The 27,359-nt window shown below is 41.3% G+C and overlaps 1 protein-coding gene across 2 annotated transcripts in view; it reads right to left on the bottom strand.

Annotated features, from left to right (window-relative positions):
- The window catches only part of dennd2c (DENN/MADD domain containing 2C), a 203,196-nt gene that overhangs the window by 87,598 nt on the left and 88,239 nt on the right, over positions 1-27,359 (bottom strand). For both annotated transcript variants that reach the window (XM_039749390.1, XM_039749389.1), the window contains exons 2-5: positions 25,583-26,515; positions 14,281-14,414; positions 6,358-6,470; positions 520-711 (exon numbers count right to left, since the gene is read on the bottom strand). In XM_039749390.1, coding sequence (XP_039605324.1) covers positions 520-711; positions 6,358-6,470; positions 14,281-14,414; positions 25,583-26,301 — 1,158 coding nt within the window. In that variant the 5' untranslated portion in view covers positions 26,302-26,515. The remainder of the gene's footprint in view (positions 1-519; positions 712-6,357; positions 6,471-14,280; positions 14,415-25,582; positions 26,516-27,359) is intronic.

Consider the following 27,359-nt stretch of genomic DNA (forward strand, 5'->3'; position numbering starts at 1 on the left):
GTCACTCTTCTCTGGACATTTTCTAGTGCTGTCATGTCCTTTTTGTAGCCTGGAGACCAAAATTATACCCAGTACTCCAGATGAGGCCTCATCAGTGTGTTATAAAGCTTGAGCAGAACCTCCTACAGTTTAACTACGTTAACTACAGACCCCACTCTGTACAGTCTTTCCATTTGTGGGAACAGTTTTGCCAAAAGATTAGCAATGAGATTTTATCAGCATCGTATTTAATTGAGCAGCATGGCGTCCAGTTCCTGTCCTTCTCTACCTGCAATAAGGTGCAATCCCAACCCCAACTATGTCTCCTTCCAAATGAAGATAACCTCAGAAAAAAATCTCAATGGTTGCCCCTTAGGAGCTCTAGAATATAAAGAGACAATTGGGTCAGCAGCAGGTCAGTCACTGTGTTGTCTCACACTGGAGTGTTGTGCGACAAAGCAATTCACTTAACATTATAAAATAATACAATTTTTTCCCTCCTTCAATCCTCTCATTCACTTCCTGCCCAGACAGACTTACCCTTCTCCCTTTCCGATGCTTGACATTGACATCTGCAGCTGGACTGTTCTTCATGCAGTCCACACCAGACAACACTGGAGGTGGAGGACGGGCTGGAGGCAAAGTGGTAACGTCATGGTGGCCTCTGCGGAGCTCATGTGCCCGTTTCACAACTGGAGTCTGTCTAGAAAGGTTGGTTGGCTTTGGTGGCAGCTGTTAGATAAAAAAGAACACAAGTCTTTAAATTCCATAGTATTCAACAGCTAACAATCATGGATTTTTTCCATTTTTCAATTCTTTTTATCCAGTTAAGGGTAGTGAGGGTTGCGGCCTATCCTGGTAGTAGTTAACAGACACAGACAGGGGCATCAGGTCATTGCAAGCCCCACTCACTCACACACATCTATGTTCATTCATAAATGATCATTTTCTAGTACTTGTGACAGACGGCTGGGGTGTCTGCGCCACCGAGATGCCTGGACGGTGAAAGGACCCGGGAGAGGACCGATACCTCCCCCAAGAAACAAGAGGGCAACCGCCCTGGTTTACGTGTGGGCCACACGTTCGGAGCATGTGGCCACCTCCAGGCTCTGCCCAAACATTCCAGGAGACATGGTCTGCAGCACTTCCGCCACAACAGGGAGTGCTGCAAGGCCAGGAGGTAAATACAACCGGTGTGCTTCCAGGTGCTCAGGCAGCACTTTCGCCACACCCGGAAGTGCTGCAGGAAGATCATCAAGAAGCACCTGGAGCAAATCCGGGTACTGCATAAAAGGAGCCACCTCACTCCAGTCGAGGAGCCGGAGTTGGGAGGAAGTGAGACAAAGCTTACGAGATAGGAGTGGAGGCGGTCAGGAAAGACTAAGAAAAGGAAAGACTGTTAGTGACTAGTGATATATCAAATTAAACGTGTTTATTTTGGACATAAGCTGTCTTGGTGTCTGTCTGTGTCGAGGCTGGTTCCCACATACTGTACCTAAGTGCCAAATCTGTTTCGTTTTAATTATTTTCGATCCTTCCACCGTACTCATTTCTTTCATGAAATTGCAAGCTTTCCTTGAATGTTAAAATGTTTTGTGCTTTCACATGACATTCATCTTATGAATTGTGTGATTCTAGTTTTAATCATCCTGTACAAAGTCGATTTGTAATGTGTGTGTGTGTGTTTTTTTTTTTTAATAAAGCTCATAACATCACTTAATATATAATCTATTGGTATATAATCTTTATATTTCCATATATGTTACATGCAGTGTGCCTACTCTCTCACAAGCTTGATAAAGCTATGGGACAAGACCCTCTTCAAAATAAACACCCAAAGGCAAGATCAAGCTGAGAGTACAAAATGTTTTATTATAACCAAGAACTTGCTGGAATATTCTGGACGCAGACATAAAAGGGGGTAATTTTTGGAAAATAATATTTGAATTAGATAATAAAATGGCAGTCAAAACACCCTGGCTGTTGTGCTGAAATACATGGAGTTTATTCAGCCTTGGCACCTTTTCTCTGTGCCAAATCACTTGGACAGAACATAAACCTGACAAACAAGAGGAGACCATTGAGTCCATCAGCCTCGTTTATTTAGCTAATAGCTGTCCCAATAACTCATCCAGACACGGTCTTAAAGTTTCTGTTTCAACTCCACGCCTTCATAGTTTGTTCCGGGTTCCCGTAACTCTTTGTGTAAAGAAGTCCTTCCTGACTTCAGTCTTAAATTCAGATCTCCTCAGTTGCCACTATTGTCCTCGAGTATGTGATTCACACTTAAGTTGAAAGACTTCTGCTGGACCTACTTTATCAATGCCTTTGAGGATTTTGAAGATCTCTATTAGGTCCCCACACAGCCTACCAAGCTTCATGTTTCAGCTACCAGGGTTCCAAATCTTTGTTGCATCTCCTTTTTGGTTCTTTTGGTAACATTAATATTGTTTGTGTTTATTATTTGTATTTTTTGTTTTTCATTTTGCCTGTGCATCGATACCTTGATTTCATCCCATGTGTTTTGTGGGTGGTCCTCAAGAGGCTGGGTCACCTGCCAATCATTACCAGGATCCGCCCTCTGCCTTATAAATCTGGAGGGTCTTTCATAATTCCAGGCGGTTCGTTCTGAATGTGCTTGCGAGTGGCGAGATTCCTTATGTTTTGTTGTGCTTATTACATTTTGGGATTACTGGATTTTTGAAAATGTGCTGTTTTTGTCTTGATTTTGAATTCTGTTTTGGGATTGGATTACTTTGCCTTCTCAGGAAATTCCTGTTTGCACTCCACAGAGAAATTTATGCTACAGAGCATTTTTCTTAACAATAAAATCTTTAATTCTATAAAGATTCTTCAAGGCCCTTTTTAGTAGCTAGACGGGGTCTTGACTGTAAATTCATTCCCCCTCAGTGGGCAATTTTGAAAGTATTTATGGGACTTGTGTGTTTTCCGAGTGTACGACACTCTGTTTGAGACTAAGTTTGTCACAATGAGACACGTCCTTAAGTCCCAGAATGCATTTAGTTCCTTTCCTCTGCACTGCTTCAAGTGCTGTTTTATCTTTCTTGTAGTGTGTTGACCAGAACTGCACACAATACTCCAGATGAGGTCTCGCCAGTGCATTAGACAGCCAGAGCATAATGTTCTTTGATTTATAGTCAACATATTCTATGCTATAACATAACACTTTACCTGCCTTTTAATCTCTTCTGCACACTATATAAATAAGGAAAATGTTGTGTCAACACAAACCCCTAAATCCTATTCAGAGGTTGCTTCCTGTAGGACGGTGTCTTCTATCTTGTATTTCTAACTGCCATTCCTGCTGCCAACAAGTAGCAATTTATACTTTTCTACATTAAACCGAATTTTCTGAGTATTCACCAGTTCTGAAGCTTGTCCAAGTCTTCTTGAGTTGTTTTCATTGCCTTCTCAGTGTCTGCTATTCCTCCAGGTTTAGTATCATCTGCAAACTTCACAAGTTTACTAACTTTACTGAAATCAATGTCATGAATGCAAATCAGAAAAATAATTGGTCCAAGGACAGAGCCCTGAGGGCCTCCACTGATGACCTCGCTCCATATGGAGCATTCCCTTCTTATCTGTGCTCTTTGTCTCCTACCAGTTGACCAAGTTTTGTAGGTTACTACTGATATCTATGGCTTCTAGTTTCAGAATTAATCTCCGGGGTGGGACGACCATATCAAAGGCTGTTTGAAGGTCTAGGTAAATATTTTGGCTTTTGCCAGCTATTGCAGTTGCCTTATGAAATAATCCAAAAGACTGCTTTGGCAAGATCTACTTCTCATAAACCCAGGCTGGCTTTTAATTAGTATTAGGTTAGATTAGATAAAAGTTATTAATTCCAAAGAGAGATTCAGATGCGAACAGCAGCAGAAACATAAAAACCAAGCATACGGACTCACAGGACAAATAATACTGTACAACCAATTAATTAATCAATCAATCTATAGGTAAATAAATAAATACTGTACATAATAATTAATGGAAATTTCAAAATGAACTTAAAACAGCACATCAGGAGTAAGCATAGAATTGCCTAATAGCAGTGGGTAGAAACGACCCCCAGAGGCTCAAATCTGCTCCACGGCAGCGCCTCCTGGAGGGGATACAGGGGATTTTTCATGATGCAATCCAATTTTGCCACCATCCACTTTTCCACAACAGCTCCCAGTGTGTCCAGGCTTTGCCCGCCTACATGATCAGTTTCTTCAGACATTGTGCTTCTTTTGAGCACAGGTTGCTTCCCCAGGAGATCACAAAGTAGAATACCACACTGGCTACTATGGACTGGTAGAACCTTTCCAGAAGCTCACTGTATTCATCAAAAGACCTGAGTCTCCCTAGGAAGTCTAGTCTGCTCTGACCCTTCTTATACAGCGCCAATGTTTTGTTAGACCAGTCCATTTTGATGTCTGAAGTTGCTCTGCACAACTTTCACATCTTCCCCCTAAATGTTGACTGGTCTCAGAACCTTATTAACATGTTGGAAGTCCACCACCAGCTCTTTTGTCTTGCTCATGTTGAGTTGCAGGTGGCTCCAACCTTCCTGTACTCTGATTCATATCCATTCTTACTGCAGCCTATGATGGAGGGGTTATCTGAACATTTCTGTAGGTGGAAATCGCTGGTATTGTGCTTAAAGTCTGCTGTGTGGAGGCTAAACAGGAAAGTGGCTAGGTCAGTTTCCTGAGATGCTCCAGTATTACACACCACCATTTATGTTATTTTCATGTAGGTCACAGAGGTGAAGAGCGAAGACCACAATCACAGACCAGTTCCTCTTGTACCACAGACAACTGTTTCTGCCTTCTATGCCTTAACAAAAGTCTCAAGAAGTCTCAAAGTCAGCATTAACAGTCATGTCGAGTGTTTATTCCTGCCTCTGAAGTTCATGTCCTTTACTGCCTTTCTTAAGGTCTATATGTGATTTTGAGCTAGAAATATGCTGTAAGATGAAGAGACTATTTTTCAGGAAGCAGGCTCATCTCTGGCAAGGCTCCAAGAGCTGCAATTTCCAGTGCCCGCACCGCCAAGGCATCTTACATCCCCACTACTATTCTGTACCACAGAAAACCACCTGCAGGTCCTTCATTGTCATGGACCTTCAATACACTCTGTATTGAAATCATCAAGTTTAGAATATCAGTGAAAATTTTAAATATTGAGAAACGCAAATAAACAGTTTACAGTAATGTTTCATCACCACTCCATTACTGTAAAGAAAACTTGAAGCAGCTAAACGACAGGAAGGAATTGAGTCGCGCAATAGAAATCTAACATGTCTGTCTATGCTCTTCACAGAAAAGAGGAAGTCGCTCTCCCAAAAGAAATGTACCACCGAGTCTGTCACTGGCCACGCCCACCAGTACGAAGATTTCTGCTAAATGTCTCTTGACACACAAAGCAGGAGGACAGAATTACTCACTTCTGAGCTGAAACGTAGGCATGATAACCATCAAACTTTTATCACACCCTGTGTGTAGACACATAACACTCTGGGGTGCAATGCTGAACGTTGTACGTCAAAAACCTAACTTATGGTGAGAAGTACCTGGGCGGCAAACTTCAAGCCTGTGGCTTGAAAAACAAAGCTGTGCATTAAGAACAAGCAAACAGAGACTGCAGAGATTTGCAGAGATTCACTTTGGTTTTTAATCCATGTAATAATAGAAACACTGCTTTATCATATTAAATGTGGTGTTTATGATTTAAGAAAAAAATAACAAAATGTTTTTGAAGTATATTATGCTATTTTAATCGTCCTATAATTACTTTTCTAACATACTGAAAACTTAAAATATGCCTCACCAACTTTATGGGATGGAACTTACTAAGAAAAGCTGTACACTGTCTTATGCATGTGCAGAGGAGGCAGTCAATGGGCTTGACTAATGATGAAACAACAGGACAGGGGTTGGATAGGTGCACTAATGGCTTTTCTTCTCTGCTCTGTAGATCATCTGATGGGAAAACCACCTGAAGCCAACCAGGTTCCACATCTGTCTCCAGACCACACCCTCTTACTGACCTCATTTCTGCCTGTTCCCGCTGGACTCTCCTGTTCCTTCCCACTACCTATAAACCCAACCACCTGCCTTTCTGTGACCGTTCTGCTCTGGGCTTAGTCCTCAGAGACTACTCGGCAGCAAACCCATTACTCTTTGATAGAAAGTATACAATATAAAGGGGGGTGGAGTCCCAAACCTTTTTCTGGCTATCTTGCATTTCTTTTACAACACATAATAAAGATGGTAGTCCTATCCCTCTGAAGCTACTTTTATGTAAAAAGTATCCTCACATTAAGAACAATTAAAGCTAAGAAATGTCCAGAAAAAGGTGAAGTTGTGAGCTGACCTTTGGTGGCAAACCCTGTACCCCTAGTGATGTCTTCCAGGGTGACGCATTGGCTTTAAGCATACAAAATGTTGACAGCTTGACATCTTCATATGGGTTCTCCTTGGCAGGATCTGAAAAAGAACACAATAAGAAAGAGGTCACCAACAATCTCAAACTGACTTACCTCAGTGAATACTATCCATCCATTATCCAACTCGCTGAATCCGAACACAGGGTCACGGGGCTCTGCTGGAGCCAATCCCAGCAAACACAGGGCACAAGGCAGGAACCAATCCTGGGAAGGGTGCCAACCCACCGCAGGACACACACTAACACACCCACACACCAATCACACACTAGGGCCAATTTAGAATCGCCAATCCACCTAACCAGCATGTCTTTGGACTGCGGGAGGAAACCGGAGCGCACGGAGGAAACCCACGCAGACACGGGGAGAACATGCAAACTCCACGCAGGGAGGACCCGGGAAGCGAACCCGGGTCTCCTAACTGCGAGGCAGCAGAGCTACCACTGCGCCACCGTGCCGCCCGTATATAGATAGATAGATAGATAGATAGATACATACATACATACATACACATATATATACATATATACATATATACACATATATATATACATATATACATATATACACATATATATATACATATATACATATATACACATATATATATATACATACATATATACACATATATATATATACATACATATATACACATATATATATATACATATATACACATATATATATATACATATATACACATATATATATATATATATATATATATATATATATATATATATATATATATATATATATATACCATCCTGGTCGGGATGCCAAACCATCGATGATGTCCATTATGACAGACAGACAGATATGTAGATAGATGTGGCAAGGAAATGACTTGTTAAAGTCATACAATGTGTTGAAAGTGAGGAGTGAAATGGCAAGCCTATTGATTAAAATCCAACACTCCAGCCAGCAGACAACATAAGTGCACCAACCCAAAGTATTAAGTACAGATATCCTGCTGAACCCCATGAAGGTTTATAGGGAAATTCTTGTCACCTGTACAGAAGTCAGTGAAATTCTTAATTACTTGTTCCAATTAACATGCAGCATGTTGCCATTCTAACTAACTTATCAACATGGTTTCCCTTACAGAAGCAGATGATGCAATAAACTGTCACAACATGTATAACGTTTTCATCATCTGCACATATCTGCTTGCCAGATTCCAGTGTTGTGCATGAACTAGTTCAAAAGTGTGCATTCATTGATCAGGCTCATTTTTCTAAGAACAGTGAACTTAACATAACATATTTACAAGTGAAGATCTTGAACGTGAGCTTGGTCTGTTTTATGTGATATTCTGGATCTGCTTTAGGTCCAGCTTAATTGTTTTGTCTTACCTTGTAATGTAGGGGTGAAGCCGAATCCAAATACGGTATTCGGATAAGCACAAATAGTGGAATTTTACGAATATTTATTTCGTACAAATTTTTTGCCATTTATTTCTATTTGGAAAAAATAACGTAAATCGCCACTGTCTGTGTCTGCCTGCTTGTGCTTAAGCTGCACCCCCGCTGACACGAGCACACAGTGAAGCTCCGCTTTCGCTTTTAGGAAAACATTGGACTTCACGAGGCCACTTTATATTTTTCCCCGTTGGACATGCAGTATGTGACACGAATTGTGACCGGCAGCGTAATAAGTTAGTTTACCTACATGCTGGTTCCACAGTCCCCATTTGTGTCACACGGTTAGAAATCGAGCGGTAATTTATATGTATACTTACGTCTATTTAATTTCATTTTTGACCAGGAGGATATTAGCATATGTGGTTATTCGTGTTTGTTGCTGGGTAGAACTCAATAAAGTGTATTTAAATAATCATAATTATTATATTTTATTCAAGAACACTGTAATAGCCTAATATAATGCATGCAAAATTGATAAAGTAAACTCATGGGTTATTTATTCTCACTCCTTAAAAAATACAAAATGAGCTGAACATGAACTAGTTCAAAACTGAAATGGTGAACTATGAACGTGAATGTATTCATTTTAATCTGTGTGAACTGAACTTTGAGTGAGTTCTTGTAAGGTGTGAACTTGCACAACACTGCCAGATTCAAACATGAAATCAGACAACAGTGTGCCTCAGACCATATTTAAGAAAAGAAACATTACATGGAGGCATCATCAGACACAGACACAGACACACACATACATACTTAGAGCATGGAGATCATGGTGAACATCAGCTTCAGGGGAAGGTGCAAAATACCTGCAACCCCTTGTGAATGAACTGTTGATCAGCTTATCATTAATTGTGACAAAATTAAAGTTCATTACATTACTTATTGAAAAGATGGTTTAATTCAGTGCTACTTACAAATTACACACTGTGGACTATGGCCGGCCAGTCATTCCGGCCAATACCCCCAGGCCGCCAGATGGAGCCCTCCCTGCAGCATGGAATGCCAGCAGGGAATTATGGACATTGGAGTTTTCCTTCACAGCCCTGCTGGATACCCTGGGGGCCACCAGAGGACGCTGCAGGGAGGCCCAGGGACTGTTATGTGCCCTATAACCCGTCTTAGTCACAGCAACAGGGGAAATGACGTACCTCGGGATGAAGAGGCGTTTTGATCTGACCCGGAAGTGCTAGGAAGTCACATGGACTGAGGGTTCAGAAGCACTTCCCGGTTATGGACTATAAAGGACTGTGAGTGATCCCAGATGGACGAGCTGAGTCGGGAAGAAGGGTGGCAACGCGTCTGGGAGAGTGGAGGATTGATTATTGTTATTGTGTATGGTTATTGATTTATGAATATAGTGGAGTGAAGGGTGCTTTGCACTGTACTGTCCTAATAATTTTAATATTTGGACTTTTACCTGGTGTTTGGCGTCCGATTTGAGGGTTCAAGGGGGCGACAGCGCCCCCTATCTGTCACAACACTAATAAAGAAAAGAACCAGGAAAACCATACTGAGGTACATTATCTGCCAAAGTCCATTTTGCTGGAACTAACAGTTCTGTGCAGCTGGCTCATCCCCCCCATTTTCAAACCCATTCAGTCCAAATGATTGTCACTTGGGTCAGACCCTGTCCTGAGAGTGTGGCGCATAAGGCACAAACCACACCAGGACAGGATTCTAATCTATTGAAGAGGACACACACATCCATTATCATATATACAGAATCAGATGAGTCGCCCGTTCACCTAACACACACGTCTTTACGATGTCTTAAGTCAGCAGGTTAGCGAGGGCAGAGGTTTGCCAACAGAGATCAATGATGGGTCAGGTTTGAGTGGAGAGGCCTGGTGAAGAGCTGTATATGGTGCTTTAAGGTGGATGAGTGAGTCAGACATCATACCACCAAATGAGAAATACAAAAACCTGTGCAGTCAGGCCCAGAGCTTGTTTAGTGTTGGTATATTTGATTCTTTAACTCCCTATAATTATCCCTCCTATGTGTATTTAGTTATTAAAAACAATAATTTCAATCTGCTTAATGGTCATGGTCTTCTGTTCCCTGTCAGCCTGGCACCATTTGGGTATTTTAACTGGATTTTAGTGATCATAGTTACAAAATAAGACATCTAAGAATGAATTATTCTGCTATAACAGAAACATTCAGTTGTGTTGTAAGGGTTCAAATAACCAAACAATAAAAAAAAAAAAACCTTAAAACACGGCTTCTTCAATGTTTCCTCTTCATCTTTTCACACTTCTATGTGGGGGCTTCTCCATATAGCTCGGACCTACACCTTCTTCATCCATGCACCTCCACTCTGGCCTACCTCGCTTTCTCTTCCCTTGAACTTTTATTCTCATCACTCTTTTGCCTACATATTCCTTGTCCTCCCCTCATCACACATCCATACTGCTTGAACCAACTAGAGCACAATCAGGAGTGAGAGGGCAGCTACAGCCTATCCCAGCAGTCATCAGCCTCAAGGCAGGAAGAATACCTGGACAGGGCGTCAGTACTGAACAGCATAATACATTGCAAATAAATATGTATCATCTAGGGCTCAAATTCCACATCTCATCATAGTCTGTGTGAAGTTTGTGTGTTCTCCATGAGTCTATATGGGCTTTCCTCCAAGTATTCCGACATTGGCATCAGTGTGGCATAGTAGTAATGGCTATGGATTTCAGTCCCTTAGGTTGAGGGTTCAAATCTTGCAACAGACATTGTCTGACCATGAGCAAGTCACTTCACCTGCGTGTCCTCCAGTTGGAAAAACAAAAGAAACGTAACCAGTTGTATCTCTAAGGTTGTTAGTCACCTTGGATAATGGGATCAACCTAAAAATAATAATAAATAAATTATTTCCCAAAGATGTGCAGGTTAAGTGCCTTAAATTTAGCCAAGTATGACTGTGTGTAAGCAAGAACAATGACAGAATAGAATTGTTTCATGACCGGTGCTACCCTGAACACCGGAGACCAAAAATTGGATTAGACAAGTTTGAGAATGCAAGTTGTACTAGTTTAAGACTAACCTAACCTACCATACAAACGTAACCAATAATTAATAAATTAGAACATTACAACAATATAGACAAAAACAGGCCATTCAGGCCAAACAGCTTGCCTGTCTTATCCACTCAATCCCTCTAAAAAGTTTTAAAGTCTTACTGTCTACCACACTACTTGAGAACTTATTCCATGTTTGAATATGGTACTCACCCCTACTTTCTCTTCTGTTCTTTTTCCGGTTTTCTGTGGTGGTGACCTGTGCCACCACCACCTGATCAAAGCACCGTGATGTCCCTTTATTGATGGATTAAAGGCCAGAAGTTCACATGACCGTCATTATCATCAAGTTCTTCCATGTGAACCCTGAATACCATGAGGACTGATTGAGGTCATTTATGTTAGGTAGAATGCCTAGAGGGGGCTGGGTGGTCTCGTGACCTCAGAACCCCTGCAGATTTTATTTTTTTTCTCCAGCCGTCTGGAGTTTTTTTTTTTGTTTTTTCTCTTTCCTCCCTGGCCATCGGGCCATACTTTTATTCTATGTTAATTAGTGTTCCCTAATTTTAATTCTTATACAGTGGTGTGAAAAACTATTTGCCCCCTTCCTGATTTCTTATTCTTTTGCATGTTTGTCACACAAAATGTTTCTGATCATCAAACACATTTAACCATTAGTCAAATATAACACAAGTAAACACAAAATGCAGTTTTTAAATGATGGTTTTTATTATTTAGGGAGAAAAAAAAATCCAAACCTACATGGCCCTGTGTGAAAAAGTAATTGCCCCCTGAACCTAATAACTGGTTGGGCCACCCTTAGCAGCAATAACTGCAATCAAGCGTTTGCGATAACTTGCAATGAGTCTTTTACAGCTCTGGAGAAATTTTGGCCCACTCATCTTTGCAGAATTGTTGTAATTCAGCTTTATTTGAGGGTTTTCTAGCATGAACCGCCTTTTTAAGGTCATGCCATAGCATCTCAATTGGATTCAGGTCAGGACTTTGACTAGGCCACTCCAAAGTCTTCATTTTGTTTTTCTTCAGCCATTCAGAGGTGGATTTGCTGGTGTGTTTTGGGTCATTGTCCTGTTGCAGCACCCAAGATCGCTTCAGCTTGAGTTGACGAACAGATGGCGGACATTCTCCTTCAGGATTATTTGGTAGACAGTAGAATTCATGGTTCCATCTATCACAGCAAGCCTTCCAGGTCCTGAAGCAGCAAAACAACCCCAGACCATCACACTACCACCACCATATTTTACTGTTGGTATGATGTTCTTTTTCTGAAATGCTGTGTTCCTTTTACGCCAGATGTAAGGGACATTTGCCTTCCAAAAGTTCAACTTTTGTCTCATCAGTCCACAAGGTATTTTCCCAAAAGTCTTGGCAATCATTGAGATGTTTCTTAGCAAAATTGAGACGAGCCCTAATGTTCTTTTTGCTTAACAGTGGTTTGCGTCTTGGAAATCTGCCATGCAGGCCGTTTTGCCCAGTCTCTTTCTTATGGTGGAGTCATGAACACTGAACTTAATTGAGGCAAGTGAGGCCTGCAGTTCTTTAGACGTTGTCCTGGGGTCTTTTGTGACCTCTCGGATGAGTCGTCTCTGCGCTCTTGGGGTAATTTTGGTCGGCCGGCCACTCCTGGGAAGGTTCACCACTGTTCCATGTTTTTGCCATTTGTGGATAATGGCTCTCACTGTGGTTCAATGGAGTCCCAAAGCTTTAGAAATGGCTTTATAACCTTTACCAGACTGATAGATCTCAATTACTTCTGTTCTCATTTGTTCCTGAATTTCTTTGGATCTTGGCATGATGTCTAGCTTTTGAGGTGCTTTTGGTCTACTTCTCTGTGTCAGGCAGCTCCTATTGAAGTGATTTCTTGATTGAAACAGGTGTGGCAGTAATCAGGCCTGGGGGTGGCTACGGAAATTGAACTCAGGTGTGATACACCACAGTTAGGTTATTTTTAACAAGGGGGCAATTACTTTTTCACACAGGGCCATGTAGGTTTGGATTTTTTTTTTTTCTCCTAAATAATAAAACCATCATTTAAAAACTGCATTTTGTGTTTACTTGTGTTATATTTGACTAATGGTTAAATGTGTTTGATGATCTGAAATATTTTGTGTGACAAACATGCAAAAGAAGAAGAAATCAGGAAGGGGGCAAATAGTTTTTCACACCACTGTATATTTTCTTTTTTTCTCTTTCTTCATCCTGTACAGCAATTTGAGCTGCATAATTTGTATGAAAATGTGCTCTAGAAATAAATGTTGTTGTCGTAGTAGTAAAAACTTCCTAACGTTTTTGTGAAATTTCCACTTCACAAGTTTCCAACTGTGTCCCCGTGTTCTTGATGAACTCATTTTAAAGTCACCGTCTCAATCCACTGAACTAATTCCCTTCATCATTTTAAACACTGGGCGGCACGGTGGCGCAGTGGTAGCGCTGCTGCCTCGCAGTTAGGAGATCTGGGTTCACTTCCCGGGTCCTCCCTGCGTGGAGTTTGCATGTTCTCCCCGTGTCTGCGTGGGTTTCCTCTCACAGTCCAAAGACATGCAGGTCAGGTACATTGGTGATTCTAAATTGGCCCTAGTGTCTGCTTGGTGTGTGGGTGTGTTTGTGTTCGTCCTGCGGTGGGTTGGCAACCTGCCCGGGTTTGGTTCCTGCCTTGTGCCCTGTGTTGGCTGGGATTGGCTCCAGCAGACCCCCGTGACCCTGTGTTCGGATTCAGCAGGTTGGAAAATGGATGGATGGATGGATTTTAAACACTTCAACCATGTCACCTCTTCATCTTCTTTTGCTTAAATTGTAAAGGCTCAGCTCTTTTAATCTTTCCTCATAATTCATCCCCTGTAGCCCTCTAATCTGCCCAGTCGCTCTTCTCTGGACCTTTTCTAGTGCTGTTATGTCCTTTTTGTAGCCTGGAGACCAAAACTGCACCCAGTACTCCAGATGAGGCCTCACCAGTGTGTTATAAAGCCTGAGCAGAACCTCCTGTGACTTGTACTCCACACATCAAGGCGCTATATAACCTGACAGTCTGTTAGCCTTCTTAATGGCTTCTCAACACTGTCGGGAAGTTGATAGCTTAGAGTCCACTAGACTCCTAAATCCTTCTCATAAGGTGTACTCTCGCTTTTCAGACCTCCCATTGTGTATTCAAACCTAACATTTTTACTTCCTATGTGTAATCCTTTACATTTACTGACATTAAATTTCATCTGCTGTCACAAATCTGCCCAAGTCCCTCTGTGATGATTGAACGGATTATCAATTATCTGCCAGTCTATCTACCTTAGTATCACCTGCAAACTTAACCAGCTTGTCATTTATAAATTAATTGTAAATTTATATATAAAAAAAATAAATAAATAAACTATTTGGGAATTTTGATCACTAAAAACTTACAGACAATGTCCTCGTAGATGTTGTCCTCGGACAGCGTGTGGTACAGACCCGAATGGCCACACTCCAGTGCCTCCAGCTGGCTCTTCGACTCAAGAACACGCAGCTTTTCAGCATCTTCAAACTCAAACGATTTCCTGTCAGACATACAAGAAGGCAGCTTTAGTATCTTCAGGGGTGAAAATCAATATACAGATGAGGAAGGGCTCATTTATTTGAGCTCTGTGACATGAGGTTAGAACAATGTCACTATTCCCTTGTGTGCTGGAAAAGTTGGACAGTACGGCGTGTATGGCTGACTTAATGAGACACAAATAGACAGTTGTGCTAATAAACAGTAAATATTACAGCTTTCACCACAGTTTGCAGTGTACGCATGTAACCATTCTGGACTGACATCATGATCAGAACTGGTTTCCGAATTGGAAATCTAGCTTAAAGGAGCGTTCCAGTTGAAAATTCTGACTTCCCACATCTAATGGAACAGCACTGTGTGTGTTTGTCTGGTCCTTTAATAGAAGAATAGGACTCTGATGGTTGGCAGCACTCCATGCATGTGGTCACAGGGCTTCAATTAGACCTATGCAACAGTAGGAGAACTTCCCACTGTTTCCCGAAAGTACTATATGGCCCAGCATTACACATCCCAGTCAGCCAGCCATATATAAGAAGTGTGGAGGTGGGAGAAGACTAGCTGGCAAAATATTATATTTAGCATAGCAACAGACAACAGTCGGGACCGAATACAAACAAGCAGAAGCAGGGGTCACTCCAGCACTGAAACCAAGAACCAAGGACTATGAACATAGCAGTATAACCTAAATCAGTACCACATGGGTTGTTCCAGAAATAACCTTCTGGATGTAACAAAAATACAACAGTCCAATACCAAGAATACATCAACACCCACATAGGGCACCACAAGTATGAGTTCAACAATGAAACAGTATGGGCATAATAGCACACATTAGTGGAAAACTAGACATAAACCAGCAGTCAATCCATGAATTTTTTGAAAAACATGCATTTTGGGTGCAGTAATAGACAAAAGTCAAATACTGAGCAGAAACCACTAACCACAGGGGCACTCCAGGACCAAATTCAACAATCATGGAGTCTTGGCGTAACAACAGACAATAGTTCATTATCACACAGTAACCAGCAACCACAGGGGCACTTCATGACTGAGTATGAGAACCATTGAGTCTGAGCATAGCAACACACAATGGCGTAATTGTCAGCCTAAACCAGCAGCCACAGAAAATCCTGCTGGACTCAGTCCGAGAGCCAAGGAGCTTGGGCATGGCAATAGACAACTTTACCATGTGAGACATAATAAAGTAACAAAAGGGAGTGTCCCATGGCCAGGTTTGAGAATCATGGCATCTACAGATCTAAAGATAAAAGTCATGAAATAGTTAATAATCCAAAATTGAATATAAAATGGTAGCCACAGGTGGCACTCCAGGACTGAATTATGGCCCCTAGGCATATCAAAAGACAAAAGTCCAATATGAACAGGGGACCCCAAAGAACCATCTTCATCAAATAAAAAAAACAGAAAGGAGGTGAGAGAGACACCTTGAGAATAATGACAGTCTAAGTCTGAGAAGAAGGCTTTACAGGAACACACTCGAGACAGGGGAGCACCAGTGAAGAGAAGTTCACATTCACACGAATACCAAGGAAAGGCATTGAAGGTTCACGTAGAGCAAGAGACAGCAATTATTTTTAAATGATTCCATTACCAGTCTGCGACTGGTATCATATCTAGTTTTGCATAAAAAGTCATTTTTGTTGTGTGGTGGGGACATAACTCCCAAAAGCGACCATCGACTCCAAGTGTTCCAGGGCACTACAGGGTGTACAGAAACTCATTTTGTTCCTGAAAACAAAATTGCTGTGGAGGGAAAACGCCAAACGTTAATTCTTTTGAAAAAGTTGGGCACCACATGATACTGCAGAAAAAACTGGACAACAATATGGTAACAGGCCGAAAACCCAAACAAGATATTCCTTCATTTTGTTTACTCCTTTACAAGTTCTTAGAGTGCTGAAGCGTATCAGGGAGAACCAACTCTGGACTGGATTCTGGTTAAACAAAATTAGATATGACCATATACAGTACTTGCATTGACATATTAACAGAGCACAGTCACTCTACTGCATACTATGCCTTCCATTACAGGTACTTTCATGATGCCCATGAGCAACTAATCTAATCAACGATGGTGAGGGGCAGGACAACATGGGTGGCATCGAACGGAGCACAGAGACGGTTTTGAACAAGATTTCTTTTCCGTGGTTAACCAGGCAGGAGTGGTTTCACTGACTTCTGAATCCTCCCATGGTCTGATTCTCTACATATTATCAAAGTGGAAGGTGGCTGGTGGGCTACTATTAAAACTACTATTATTTCACTAGTGATCACAGCAGGGAATACCACTCAAAGTTGCAGTGTAAAAATGAAAGGAGCTTTAAACAAGTGTGGTACCCGGATGAGGTGGTACCCAGCCAGGACGCCCGAGAAGACCGGAAGAGGGCTTGTGCCTCCTCCAGATCTCGAGAGGGCGACCGCTGTAAGCTCGACCCTGTAGGGCCCCGGGGTTACCCACAGGGGGACCCCAATACCTGGAGGACCCTGGACCTCAGCAATACCGTCACACCAGGAAGTGCTGGGGAGAAGAGGAACAGGGACACCCAGAGTGCTTCCGGGAAGACAGCCGCCACTTCCGCCACACTGGGGCGTGTCAGTGGGAGATTGCCGGGAAAACACCTGGAGCACATCCAGGTGCTTATTTAAAGGGGCCGCCTCCCTTCAGAAGAGGACAAGAGTCGGGTGGAAGAGTGGACAAGGTCTCTGAAGGAGGCAGGAGGCAGCCTGAAGAAGAAAAGAAAGACAGAGAGAAGGCATTGTGTTGGCCTGGACTGAGGGGTATTGGGGCTTGTGAGCATTGACTTTTGTAAAGAACAATGAAAAATAAACGTGTGCTGGGTGACTCGAGTATGTCTGCCTGTCTGAGTCCGGGGCAACGTCCACACAAGCAAGCAGCACAGGCTTTGAAACTTCATCCCATTGTGTATTATCTGATACGGCCTCACCTCTGTTAAGTGACAAAGATGCACATAAGAGGGTCTTTCTACAATATGTCTACAACATGGACAACCTGCCTTTTAGTGCACAGCAGGACTGGATAATCCTAGCTTTACATTTCCAAATAACATGCCACTCCCATATGCTCCAGCCCTCAGCTGAGCTGTCAGACCATCATTGACTTTTATCAGACAATCCAGAACAATTCCTCCAGTTAGCATTTGGCTCATTTGAAATGTTTCTGCAGGCGCCTCCTAATAACTAGTGCAGCCTCCTCCTGAGTCTCTTGAACCGTGTGTGCGTGTGACCACATGATTCTGTGGGCAGGGTGCCAGTTTTGGGGATGCTGTTCTTTTCTCAGAGCCTCAGTTTCCAACCACCACCCCCACCATACCCCTTGCTGTGGATTGCTGGATGTTCTCTCACTACGTCTGGCATGGGCCCAGAACATTTTCCTATGACTTCATTTTCAAAACTAGGCCATAAGCAGACAATAAGGTGTAGAGTAGCCAACATGATGACATCACCACCCCAGAAGCACCCCCAGCTCCACACTGAGCCAGGAAAGTAATGAAAGAGATCCGATTTCAAGAGTCAGTGGGCTGAAGAGGAAAAGATCCCTCCACAACCCCCCCGGTTTTATAAAAATTAAATTTCCCTTTTTCTTAGAATCCCAAACCACTCCAGTAAGCCACCCGTGGGGCATCCTCATGGACCCAATGCCCACTGATTTTAGCAGCCAGCTTCACTTTCTGTAATATTTCTTTTATCAGCCCATTCTTGACGGACAATTATTCACAGAGCTTCAGGAAAACGTTAAGTCAGTTCTCAGGGGTGGCCTGTTATTGTACAAATGGTGTTTTTAAAGGACAAACAGGGTAGGTGGTGGTTGGGGGACAGACAGGATGATACTTCAGACTTGGGTGGGACAGGAAGGCGCTAATTAGACACTCACTGTTTATTATAATACTAACTCATGAAGGATATATGTAAAGCACAGCCTTCAGGGGGTATCCTAAGTCATTATTTTATTTATATATATATATATATATATATATATATATATATATATATATATATATATATATATATATATATATATATATATATATAGATAGATAGATAGATAGATACAGTGGTGTGAAAACTATTTGCCCCTTCCTGATTTCTTATTCTTTTGCATGTTTGTCACACAAAATGTTTCTGATCATCAAACACATTTAACCATTAGTCAAATATAACACAAGTAAACACAAAATGCAGTTTTTAAATGATGGTTTTTATTATTTAGGGAGAAAAAAAAATCCAAACCTACATGGCCCTGTGTGAAAAAGTAAGGCCTGATTACTGCCACACCTGTTTCAATCAAGAAATCACTTAAATAGGAGCTGCCTGACACAGAGAAGTAGACCAAAAGCACCTCAAAAGCTAGACATCATGCCAAGATCCAAAGAAATTCAGGAACAAATGAGAACAGAAGTAATTGAGATCTATCAGTCTGGTAAAGGTTATAAAGCCATTTCTAAAGCTTTGGGACTCCAGTGAACCACAGTGAGAGCCATTATCCACAAATGGCAAAAACATGGAACAGTGGTGAACCTTCCCAGGAGTGGTCGGCCGACCAAAATTACCCCAAGAGCGCAGAGACGACTCAACCGAGTGGTCACAAAAGACCCCAGGACAACGTCTAAAGAACTGCAGGCCTCACTTGCCTCAGTTAAGGTCAGTGTTCACGACTCCACCATAAGAAAGAGACTGGGCAAAAACGGCCTGCATGGCAGATTTCCAAGACGCAAACCACTGTTAAGCAAAAAGAACATTAGGGCTCGTCTCAATTTTGCTAAGAAACATCTCAATGATTGCCAAGACTTTTGGGACTGATGAGACAAAAGTTGAACTTTTTGGAAGGCAAATGTCCCGTTACATCTGGCGTAAAAGGAACACAGCATTTCAGAAAAAGAACATCATACCAACAGTAAAATATGGTGGTGGTAGTGTGATGGTCTAGGGTTGTTTTGCTGCTTCAGGACCTGGAAGGCTTGCTGTGATAGATGGAACCATGAATTCTACTGTCTACCAAAAAATCCTGAAGGAGAATGTCCGGCCATCTGTTCGTCAACTCAAGCTGAAGCGATCTTGGGTGCTGCAACAGGACAATGACCCAAAACACACCAGCAAATCCACCTCTGAATGGCTGAAGAAAAACAAAATGAAGACTTTGGAGTGGCCTAGTCAAAGTCCTGACCTGAATCCAATTGAGATGCTATGGCATGACCTTAAAAAGGCGGTTCATGCTAGAAAACCCTCAAATAAAGCTGAATTACAACAATTCTGCAAAGATGAGTGGGCCAAAATTCCTCCAGAGCGCTGTAAAAGACTCATTGCAAGTTATCACAAACACTTGATTGCAGTTATTGCTGCTAAGGGTGGCCCAACCAGTTATTAGGTTCAGGGGCAATTACTTTTCACACGGGCCATGTAGGTTTGGATTTTTTTTTCTCCCTAAATAATCAAAACCATCATTTAAAAACTGCATTTTGTGTTTACTTGTGTTATATTTGACTAATGGTTAAATGTGTTTGATGATCAGAAACATTTTGTGTGACAAACATGCAAAAGAATAAGAAATCAGGAAGGGGGCAAATAGTTTTTCACACCACTGTAGATAGATAGATAGATAGATACTTTATTAATCCCGAGGGGATATTCACACAATCCACAATACAGCAGCAGTACACTGACACAAAGAAACAATATCAAATTAAATAGTAATAGAAATGAAAAAATGAAAAAAATAAAAATAAAATTAATGTCCGCATTTACTCCCCCAGGTGGAATTGAAGAGTCGCATAGTGTGGGGGAGGAGGAACGATCTCCTCAGTCTGTCAGTGGAGCAGGATGGTGACAGCAGTATGTTGCTGAAGGTGCTCCTCTGCCTGGAGATGACACTGTTAAGTGGATGCAGTGGATTATTCATGATAATAATATATATATATATATATATATATATATATATTAGTGTCTGTCCGTGTGTGTGTGTGTTTGTATATATAAATATATATATATGTATATAAAATGTGTGTGTGTCTGGGAGACAACCGCATGGCACAGGGCACATTTACTGACTGTTAAACTCTAAGCCAGTGGGTGGCGCTGTTGTCTAATGCCTTTTCACTTTTCTTCCCTTTGCAGAAAGGACAATTGACACTTCTTCTGCCTCTGACATCTTTTCTAGTTTTCACCCTCCTGAACCTGCCCCTTCTGACTTGCAGACATCATTAACCGGCTCCAGTATCATCTTGGGGCAGTGTGAAGAAGGCTTTTGTGTGAATAAGACGGACTGACTGTTTTTCAAACATCTCTTTTTTATTGTATTTTGGCCGTGCAATATATGGGGATCACTAGGGTGTCCCAGCTCTTTATGATGTTACTTGTGTCTCATTATAATATACTGTATATACAGGGTGGGCAAAATTAGGTTTACAATTGCGAGTATAAGCGGCCGGTAATTTGAGCACTTACAAGATTGTGCATTGTGCCATCGTGACATCTTTTGATTTAATAAGTTATTGAGTTAACAAAGCTATTGGAACAATTATAACCTGTATGTCTTTTTTCATATGAACAACTGTAACTCTACTTTCGCCCACACTACAGCCAGGGAGACATGGGGTTTAATGATTTGGACTTTAAAACCTGCGGTTGTGGGTTTAAATCCCCCCACTGACACTATGTGACCCTGGCAAGTCACCTCACCCACCTGTGCTCCAAATGAAAAAAGAAATGTAACCAATTGTATCTCAAATGTTGCAAGTCACTTCGGAAAAAGGTGTCAACCAAATATATAAATGTAATACCTGGCAATAATATGAAATCAAGGTTAAAGCTAATTTATGAAACAACATACTACTTTTATTAAAGATTACAAAATGACCTCAAAAGTTCAGAAGCAGTGTCTCTTTGACCAAACAGTGAATATTGTAAGCTGGAATTTCAAAGGTCCCAATCATGATCTAAAGAGAAAAAAAAAGTATTCTCTTACCTAACAGGCCTATATGATAAGTTAGTATTTTTACAGGAGACTCACTTAAAAGTAAGGAGCAGTTTCAACTGCAAAGAATTTGGATTGGTTATATTTTTTACTCTACATATAAACGAAACATAAACACATAAAACAATCTCATTTGTAGCATCAGACCAATTATTGGATCCTGAAGGGCAATTTGTTATGGTGATGGGTAATTTATTCAACTCTAAAGTAATTTTAATACATATCTATGCACCTAACATGAACGATAGAGATTTTATCCAAATATATTTACATCTATTCCCAATATGAATACTCATAAAATTATAATGGCTGGAGACATTAATTACAGAATATTGTAAATCCAAACCCTAGGTAGGTCTTCAACTACAGTGGTGATAACCTCTAATAAAACAAAAGGAATCACACAGATTTAAAAAGGATCATAACTTATCAGATCCATGGAGAATCTTAAATCAAAACTCAAGAGAGTATTCCTTCCTCTGACCAGTACATGATAGCTACTCAAGAATGAATTATTTCTGTATCGATAATAATTTATTGGCCACTATCAAATTTTGCAAGTTATCTCCGATCACGCCCCTCTGATCTTAGAGCTTGAATCACAATGCCCTACACATTTATTTTATAGCAGGCGTCTTAACGCCCAGGTGTTAGCAGATGTGAACTTTATATAATACAAACAAACTGATTACTTTTTAGGGACAAATGCATCCTCAGAGGTCTCTGCAGGAATACTCTGGGAAACTCTGAAGGTGTTTTTAAGAGGACAGATTATTTCATATCATTCCCATAAAAATCAGCAGAATTACCAGAATAGATCAAGAATATGCTATGTCTCCAAATGAGGCACTTTATAGGAAAACACAGGTTTTGCAACCATAATAACAAAAGAACAGCTCACCTTTAAATTGTGACATTATTACTATGAACATGGAGAGAAGGCTAATAAGATCTTATCTCAAAAACTCCACAAGCGGGAAATTCACAGTGCAGTATCAGAAATTACCAACGCAGATAGAGATCAAATCATTGACCAGAAAAATATAACACACATTTAGGGAACACTATAAGTTCTTATATTCTACTCAGTTTAAAGAAGATAAGACAGAATCTAATGAGTTTTTTGATACATCATGAATACCATAGCTAGATATTCTTAGTGCAGAGGAACTGGACAAACCTCTGACACTTACAGAATTACTGAATGCTATAAACTCACTCCAAAGTGGGAAAGCATCAGGCTCTGATGGCTACCCAGTGGAATTGTATTAAAAATGATCAACTAAGTTAGTTCCACTATTATTAGCAATGTCTATAGAAGCTAGAGACAGCAAAAGTCTTTACCAACTTTCCAAAGGAAACAAAGGACTTATTAGAATGTGCATCATGCAGACCAATTTCACTTCTGAATAATAATTTTAAGATATTCTCCTAAGTTCTAGCTAGAAGGATATGGAAAATGTTTCCTTCTGTAATATCACAAGTCCAAACCGGATTTACTAAAGGCAGACACTTACCTTCAAACCTTCAACGTCTGTTCAATATAATATACTCACTTATAAAATCTAACACACCAGAGATTGTATTATCTTTGTATGGAGAAATAGCATTTGACATGGTAGAATGGGACTATCTATTCACCACATTGCACAAATTTGGGTTTGGCCCAAATATATGTGCATAGATAAAATTAGTTTATACCAGTTCAGAAGCCTCTGACGCATTAACAACATGATCTCTAATTACTTCAGACTAAAACATGAACAAGGATGCCCTGTATCAAAAATGTTTTTTGCAATTGCCATTGAGCCATTGGCTATTCAGTTTTGAAATGCATTGAAGATAAAGGGGATTATCAGAGAAGGACTTGAACAGAAAGAACCACTATATGCAGATGATATGGTACTATATATACAGTATCAGACCCATACACATCCTTACGAGTAATCCTTAATGCACTAATAAAATTTCAAAAGATATATAAACTGAAAATCAATTTGAATAAAAGTAAGCTTTCTTAGTGAACTCTCTAGCACGGAATACTAGACTGAACGTCTAACAGTTTATTTCATCAGGACAGTTTAAATATCTAGGGGTAAACATCACAGGTAAATATAAAGATGTTTTTCAACACAATTCTACTATCAGCATGGAAAAAATCAAACATGATTTGAACATATGGTCTATCCTACATCTCACATTAGCAGGGAGAATCAACACTATCAAGATGAGCATCCTTCTCTAGCTTCTTTTTCTATCCCTATATACATTAACAAATTGCTCCTTAAGAAATTAGACTCAAATATCCATTCATCCAACCAGCTATATCCTAACTACAGGGTCACAGGGGTCTGTTGGAGCCAATCCCAGCCAACACAGGGCACAAGGCAGGAAACAAACCCCGGGCAGGGCGCCAGCCCACCGCAGGGCGCGCACACACACACCCAAACATCAAGCACGCACTAGGGACAATTCAGAATCGCCAATGCATCTAACCTACATGTCTTTGGACTGTGGGTTAATGTAAAGGATTACACATAGGAAGTAAAAATGTTAGGTTTGAATACACAATGGGAGGTCTGAAAAGCGAGAGTACACCTTATGAGAAGGATTTAGGAGTCTAGTGGACTCTAAGCTATTGACTTCCAGACAGTGTTGAGAAGCCATTAAGAAGGCTAACAGAATGTCAGGTTATATAGCGCCCTGATGTGTGGAGTACAAGTCACAGGAGGTTCTGTTCAACCTTTATAACACACTGGTGAGGCCTCATCTGGAGTACTGGGTGCAGTTTTGGTCTCCAGGCTACAAAAAGGACATAACAGCACTAGAAAAGGTCCAGAGAAGAGTGACTGGGCTGATTAGAGGGCTACAGGGGATGAATTAGGAGGAAAGATTAAAAGAGCTGAGCCTTTACAGCTTAAATAAAAGAAGATGAAGAGGTGACATGGTTGAAGTGTTTAAAATCCATCCATCCATCCATTTTCCAACCTGCTGAATCCGAACACAGGGTCATGGGGGTCTGCCGGAGCCAATCCCAGCCAACACAGGGCACAAGGCAGGAACCAAACCCGGGCAGGTTGCCAACCCACCGCAGGACGAACACAAACACACCCACACACCAAGCAGACACTAGGGCCAATTTAGAATCACCAATGTACCTGACCTGCATGTCTTTGGACTGTGAGAGGAAACCCACGCAGACACGGGGAGAACATGCAAACTCCACGCAGGGAGGACCCGGGAAGTGAACCCAGGTCTCCTAACTGCGAGGCAGCAGCGCTACCACTGCGCCACCGTGCCGCCCAGACTCAAATGTAACCTCATTTATTCAGAATTTGAGTCCTAAAGTAGAAGGTGGCATGGCACTACCTAACTTTCAGTTTTATTTCTGAGCGGCAAATATATATATAAATTCTATATAAAGCAGTGGCTTTCTCTTTGCAACACTGCCAGTTCAATCGTTCAGGTAATAAAGATCTCCATTAGCCAGCTGCAGCTTTGTCTCATAGCTTTATGATGCAACTTTCCTAGAAAGCAAATATATATAACTATAAAGACATTGACACAAACCGATGAATAAACACAAGTCTGGTCTGCAAGAGAAACAAAATCTTGCTGTTCTTCTTTATGTGCACATCTTTGTGGCCCAGAAAATACAAATTATCATCAATACACTGATAATCCAAATGTCCATCACTCACTCAGAATGCAGGACACACTTCAAGGCTTTTATCTGTTGTAACTCTACATGATAATCACCTTTGTCTGCCCTCTCAAACCTACACACTACGTACAATAATACAATGTTCAAAACTTTTTTTAAAATACGGATATATCCAATTAGTCAAATTTTAGAATAAGCATTTATATCGGGGAAAGGACATTCTCCTTTCTTTGTTGTTTTTAAAGATTTGCTCTTTCTTTTGGCTCTACTCTCTTTCTCTAGGTTGTGGGATGAATTCTGTTTTGTTAAGTTCAGCTTTATTGTATGTAATGTTCTCTTCAAATAAAATAAAATAATAGTAAATTAAAGATCTGCAGTTGAAAGTAAGTTGACAGAGGACCCAGAAATCATTGCTTGCTCTTCTAAGATCCAGTCTTAACCTGGTACTTATCCTCTCCTCATCAGTACCTCATTTTTGTACCCCAAAGGTCTGTACCTGTTAGTTCTCCCACGTGCAATGCCATCTGGGAGGCTGGGTGGCGGATAGGAAGGCAGAGGAAACTTTTGATCCACTCCCCTTCTGGCTGTTGCATGGCTGCTCCCAAGAACATAATCATCAGTTCTCAACCCTCTTCCTTGGGGTCCATGATCCCCTGCATACTTGAATGTACGCTGAGGCTTGGGCACTGGGTTGATAGCGGGTTCCTCCTGGGGAGTTTTTGCTGGTTCCCCACTTTCTTCCGACTCCCCAAGTTCCCCATTTTTCTTGTTCCTGGGAGTATCCTCCATTCTCCTCCAAAATCCCCGAGAGGTATAAAAGTTTCCCGGAGGGAAAGACTTCCCCAAGTCTGTGGCCCAGCCACCATTTTCCACTTTGTCCTCACATTCCAATTTTTCAAAAGCCTTGGCTGACGTGTAGTCTGTGCTACATGAGTTCTTGCGGTGCTGCTTCTGGTGGACACTGTGCTCTTTCCATTCTTCCCTAAAGTCCAGGCCTAGGCTTTTGGCCTTGGTGAGGCCAGTCTTGCTGCATGATCCCTCTGAACCATCAGAAAGGGTGCGAGAAAGCAAAGCATGACGTGACGGCCCCGGCTGCTGAGTGCGGCCTTCCCACTGGGAGATCTTCAGTTTGATGTTGATACCCGGGTGCCGTGACTGAGCCCTGCCAGACGATGGGGAGTACCATGGGACAGCAGTGCCCATTGAGGAATGCATGACGGAGTAGACGGCACAGCCTATTCACTTCCTAGCCATTCTTGGCTATCTGTGTGGCCCACGTAAAGAAACTGAGCATGTGTGTCCAAAGAGGAACACGTCCACTCCAGTCAGGCATGAGGCATCTTGGCAAAAACGGGGAATGTGGGCATCCTTCATTACAACTGTGCTGAAGCCCAAAGGTGTCCATAGGCAATGGCTTTAAGGAAAGTATCTGCAGGGAGAGGAAAAAAAAAGGAGAGTGTGGATTAATGGGGTGAAAAACCCTTGAAAAGATGAATAAATACATGAAAATTACCAAAACAGAAAATGAACAAGATCTCCTTTTGAACAGAGCTCATGGGTTTCAGCTAAGGTAACATAGTTTGGTGATTCTCACCCATTTTGACACAAATGCATTCTACTATTCTTAGTGTCCATGTTCACCGGAAAGGAATTCACTTAACAGTGGCTGCTTGAAAGTTAGTGAACCCTTCAGAATTTTCCACATTCCTGCATAAACTTGACTTAAAAAATCAGATTTTCACACAATCCCTAAAAGTAGATACGGAGAACCCAGCTAAACAAATAAGAGAAAAATATCATACTTGGTCATTTAGTTATTGAGGAAAATGACCCAGTATTACATACTGTATCTGTGAGCAGCAAAAGTATGTGAACATTTGCTTTTAGTATTTGGTCCCCATTAGCAGTAATAAGTGCAACTAAACGTTTCCAGTAGGACTTCATCAATCCTGCACATCGACTTGGAGAAATTTTAGCCCATTCCTAAATACAGATTGCCTCAACTTAGGGATATTGCTGTGGTTTTCTCAAATGAATTACACACTTCAGGTCCTTCCACAAGAGTTTTATTGGGTTAAGGTCAAGACTTTGACTTGGCCATTCCAAAACCTTTATCCTATTCTTCGTCAATCACTCTTTGATAGAACAAACTGTGTGCTTGGTGTCGTTGTCTTGCTGTATTACCCAGTTTCTCTTGACATGACATCCACAGACAGAAGTCCAGACATTTTCCCTTCGAATTCGGTGGTATGATTCAGAATTCATTTTCCCAT

The sequence above is a fragment of the Polypterus senegalus genome, chromosome 3 (genome assembly GCF_016835505.1).
Source record: "Polypterus senegalus isolate Bchr_013 chromosome 3, ASM1683550v1, whole genome shotgun sequence".
Lineage (NCBI taxonomy): Eukaryota > Metazoa > Chordata > Cladistia > Polypteriformes > Polypteridae > Polypterus > Polypterus senegalus.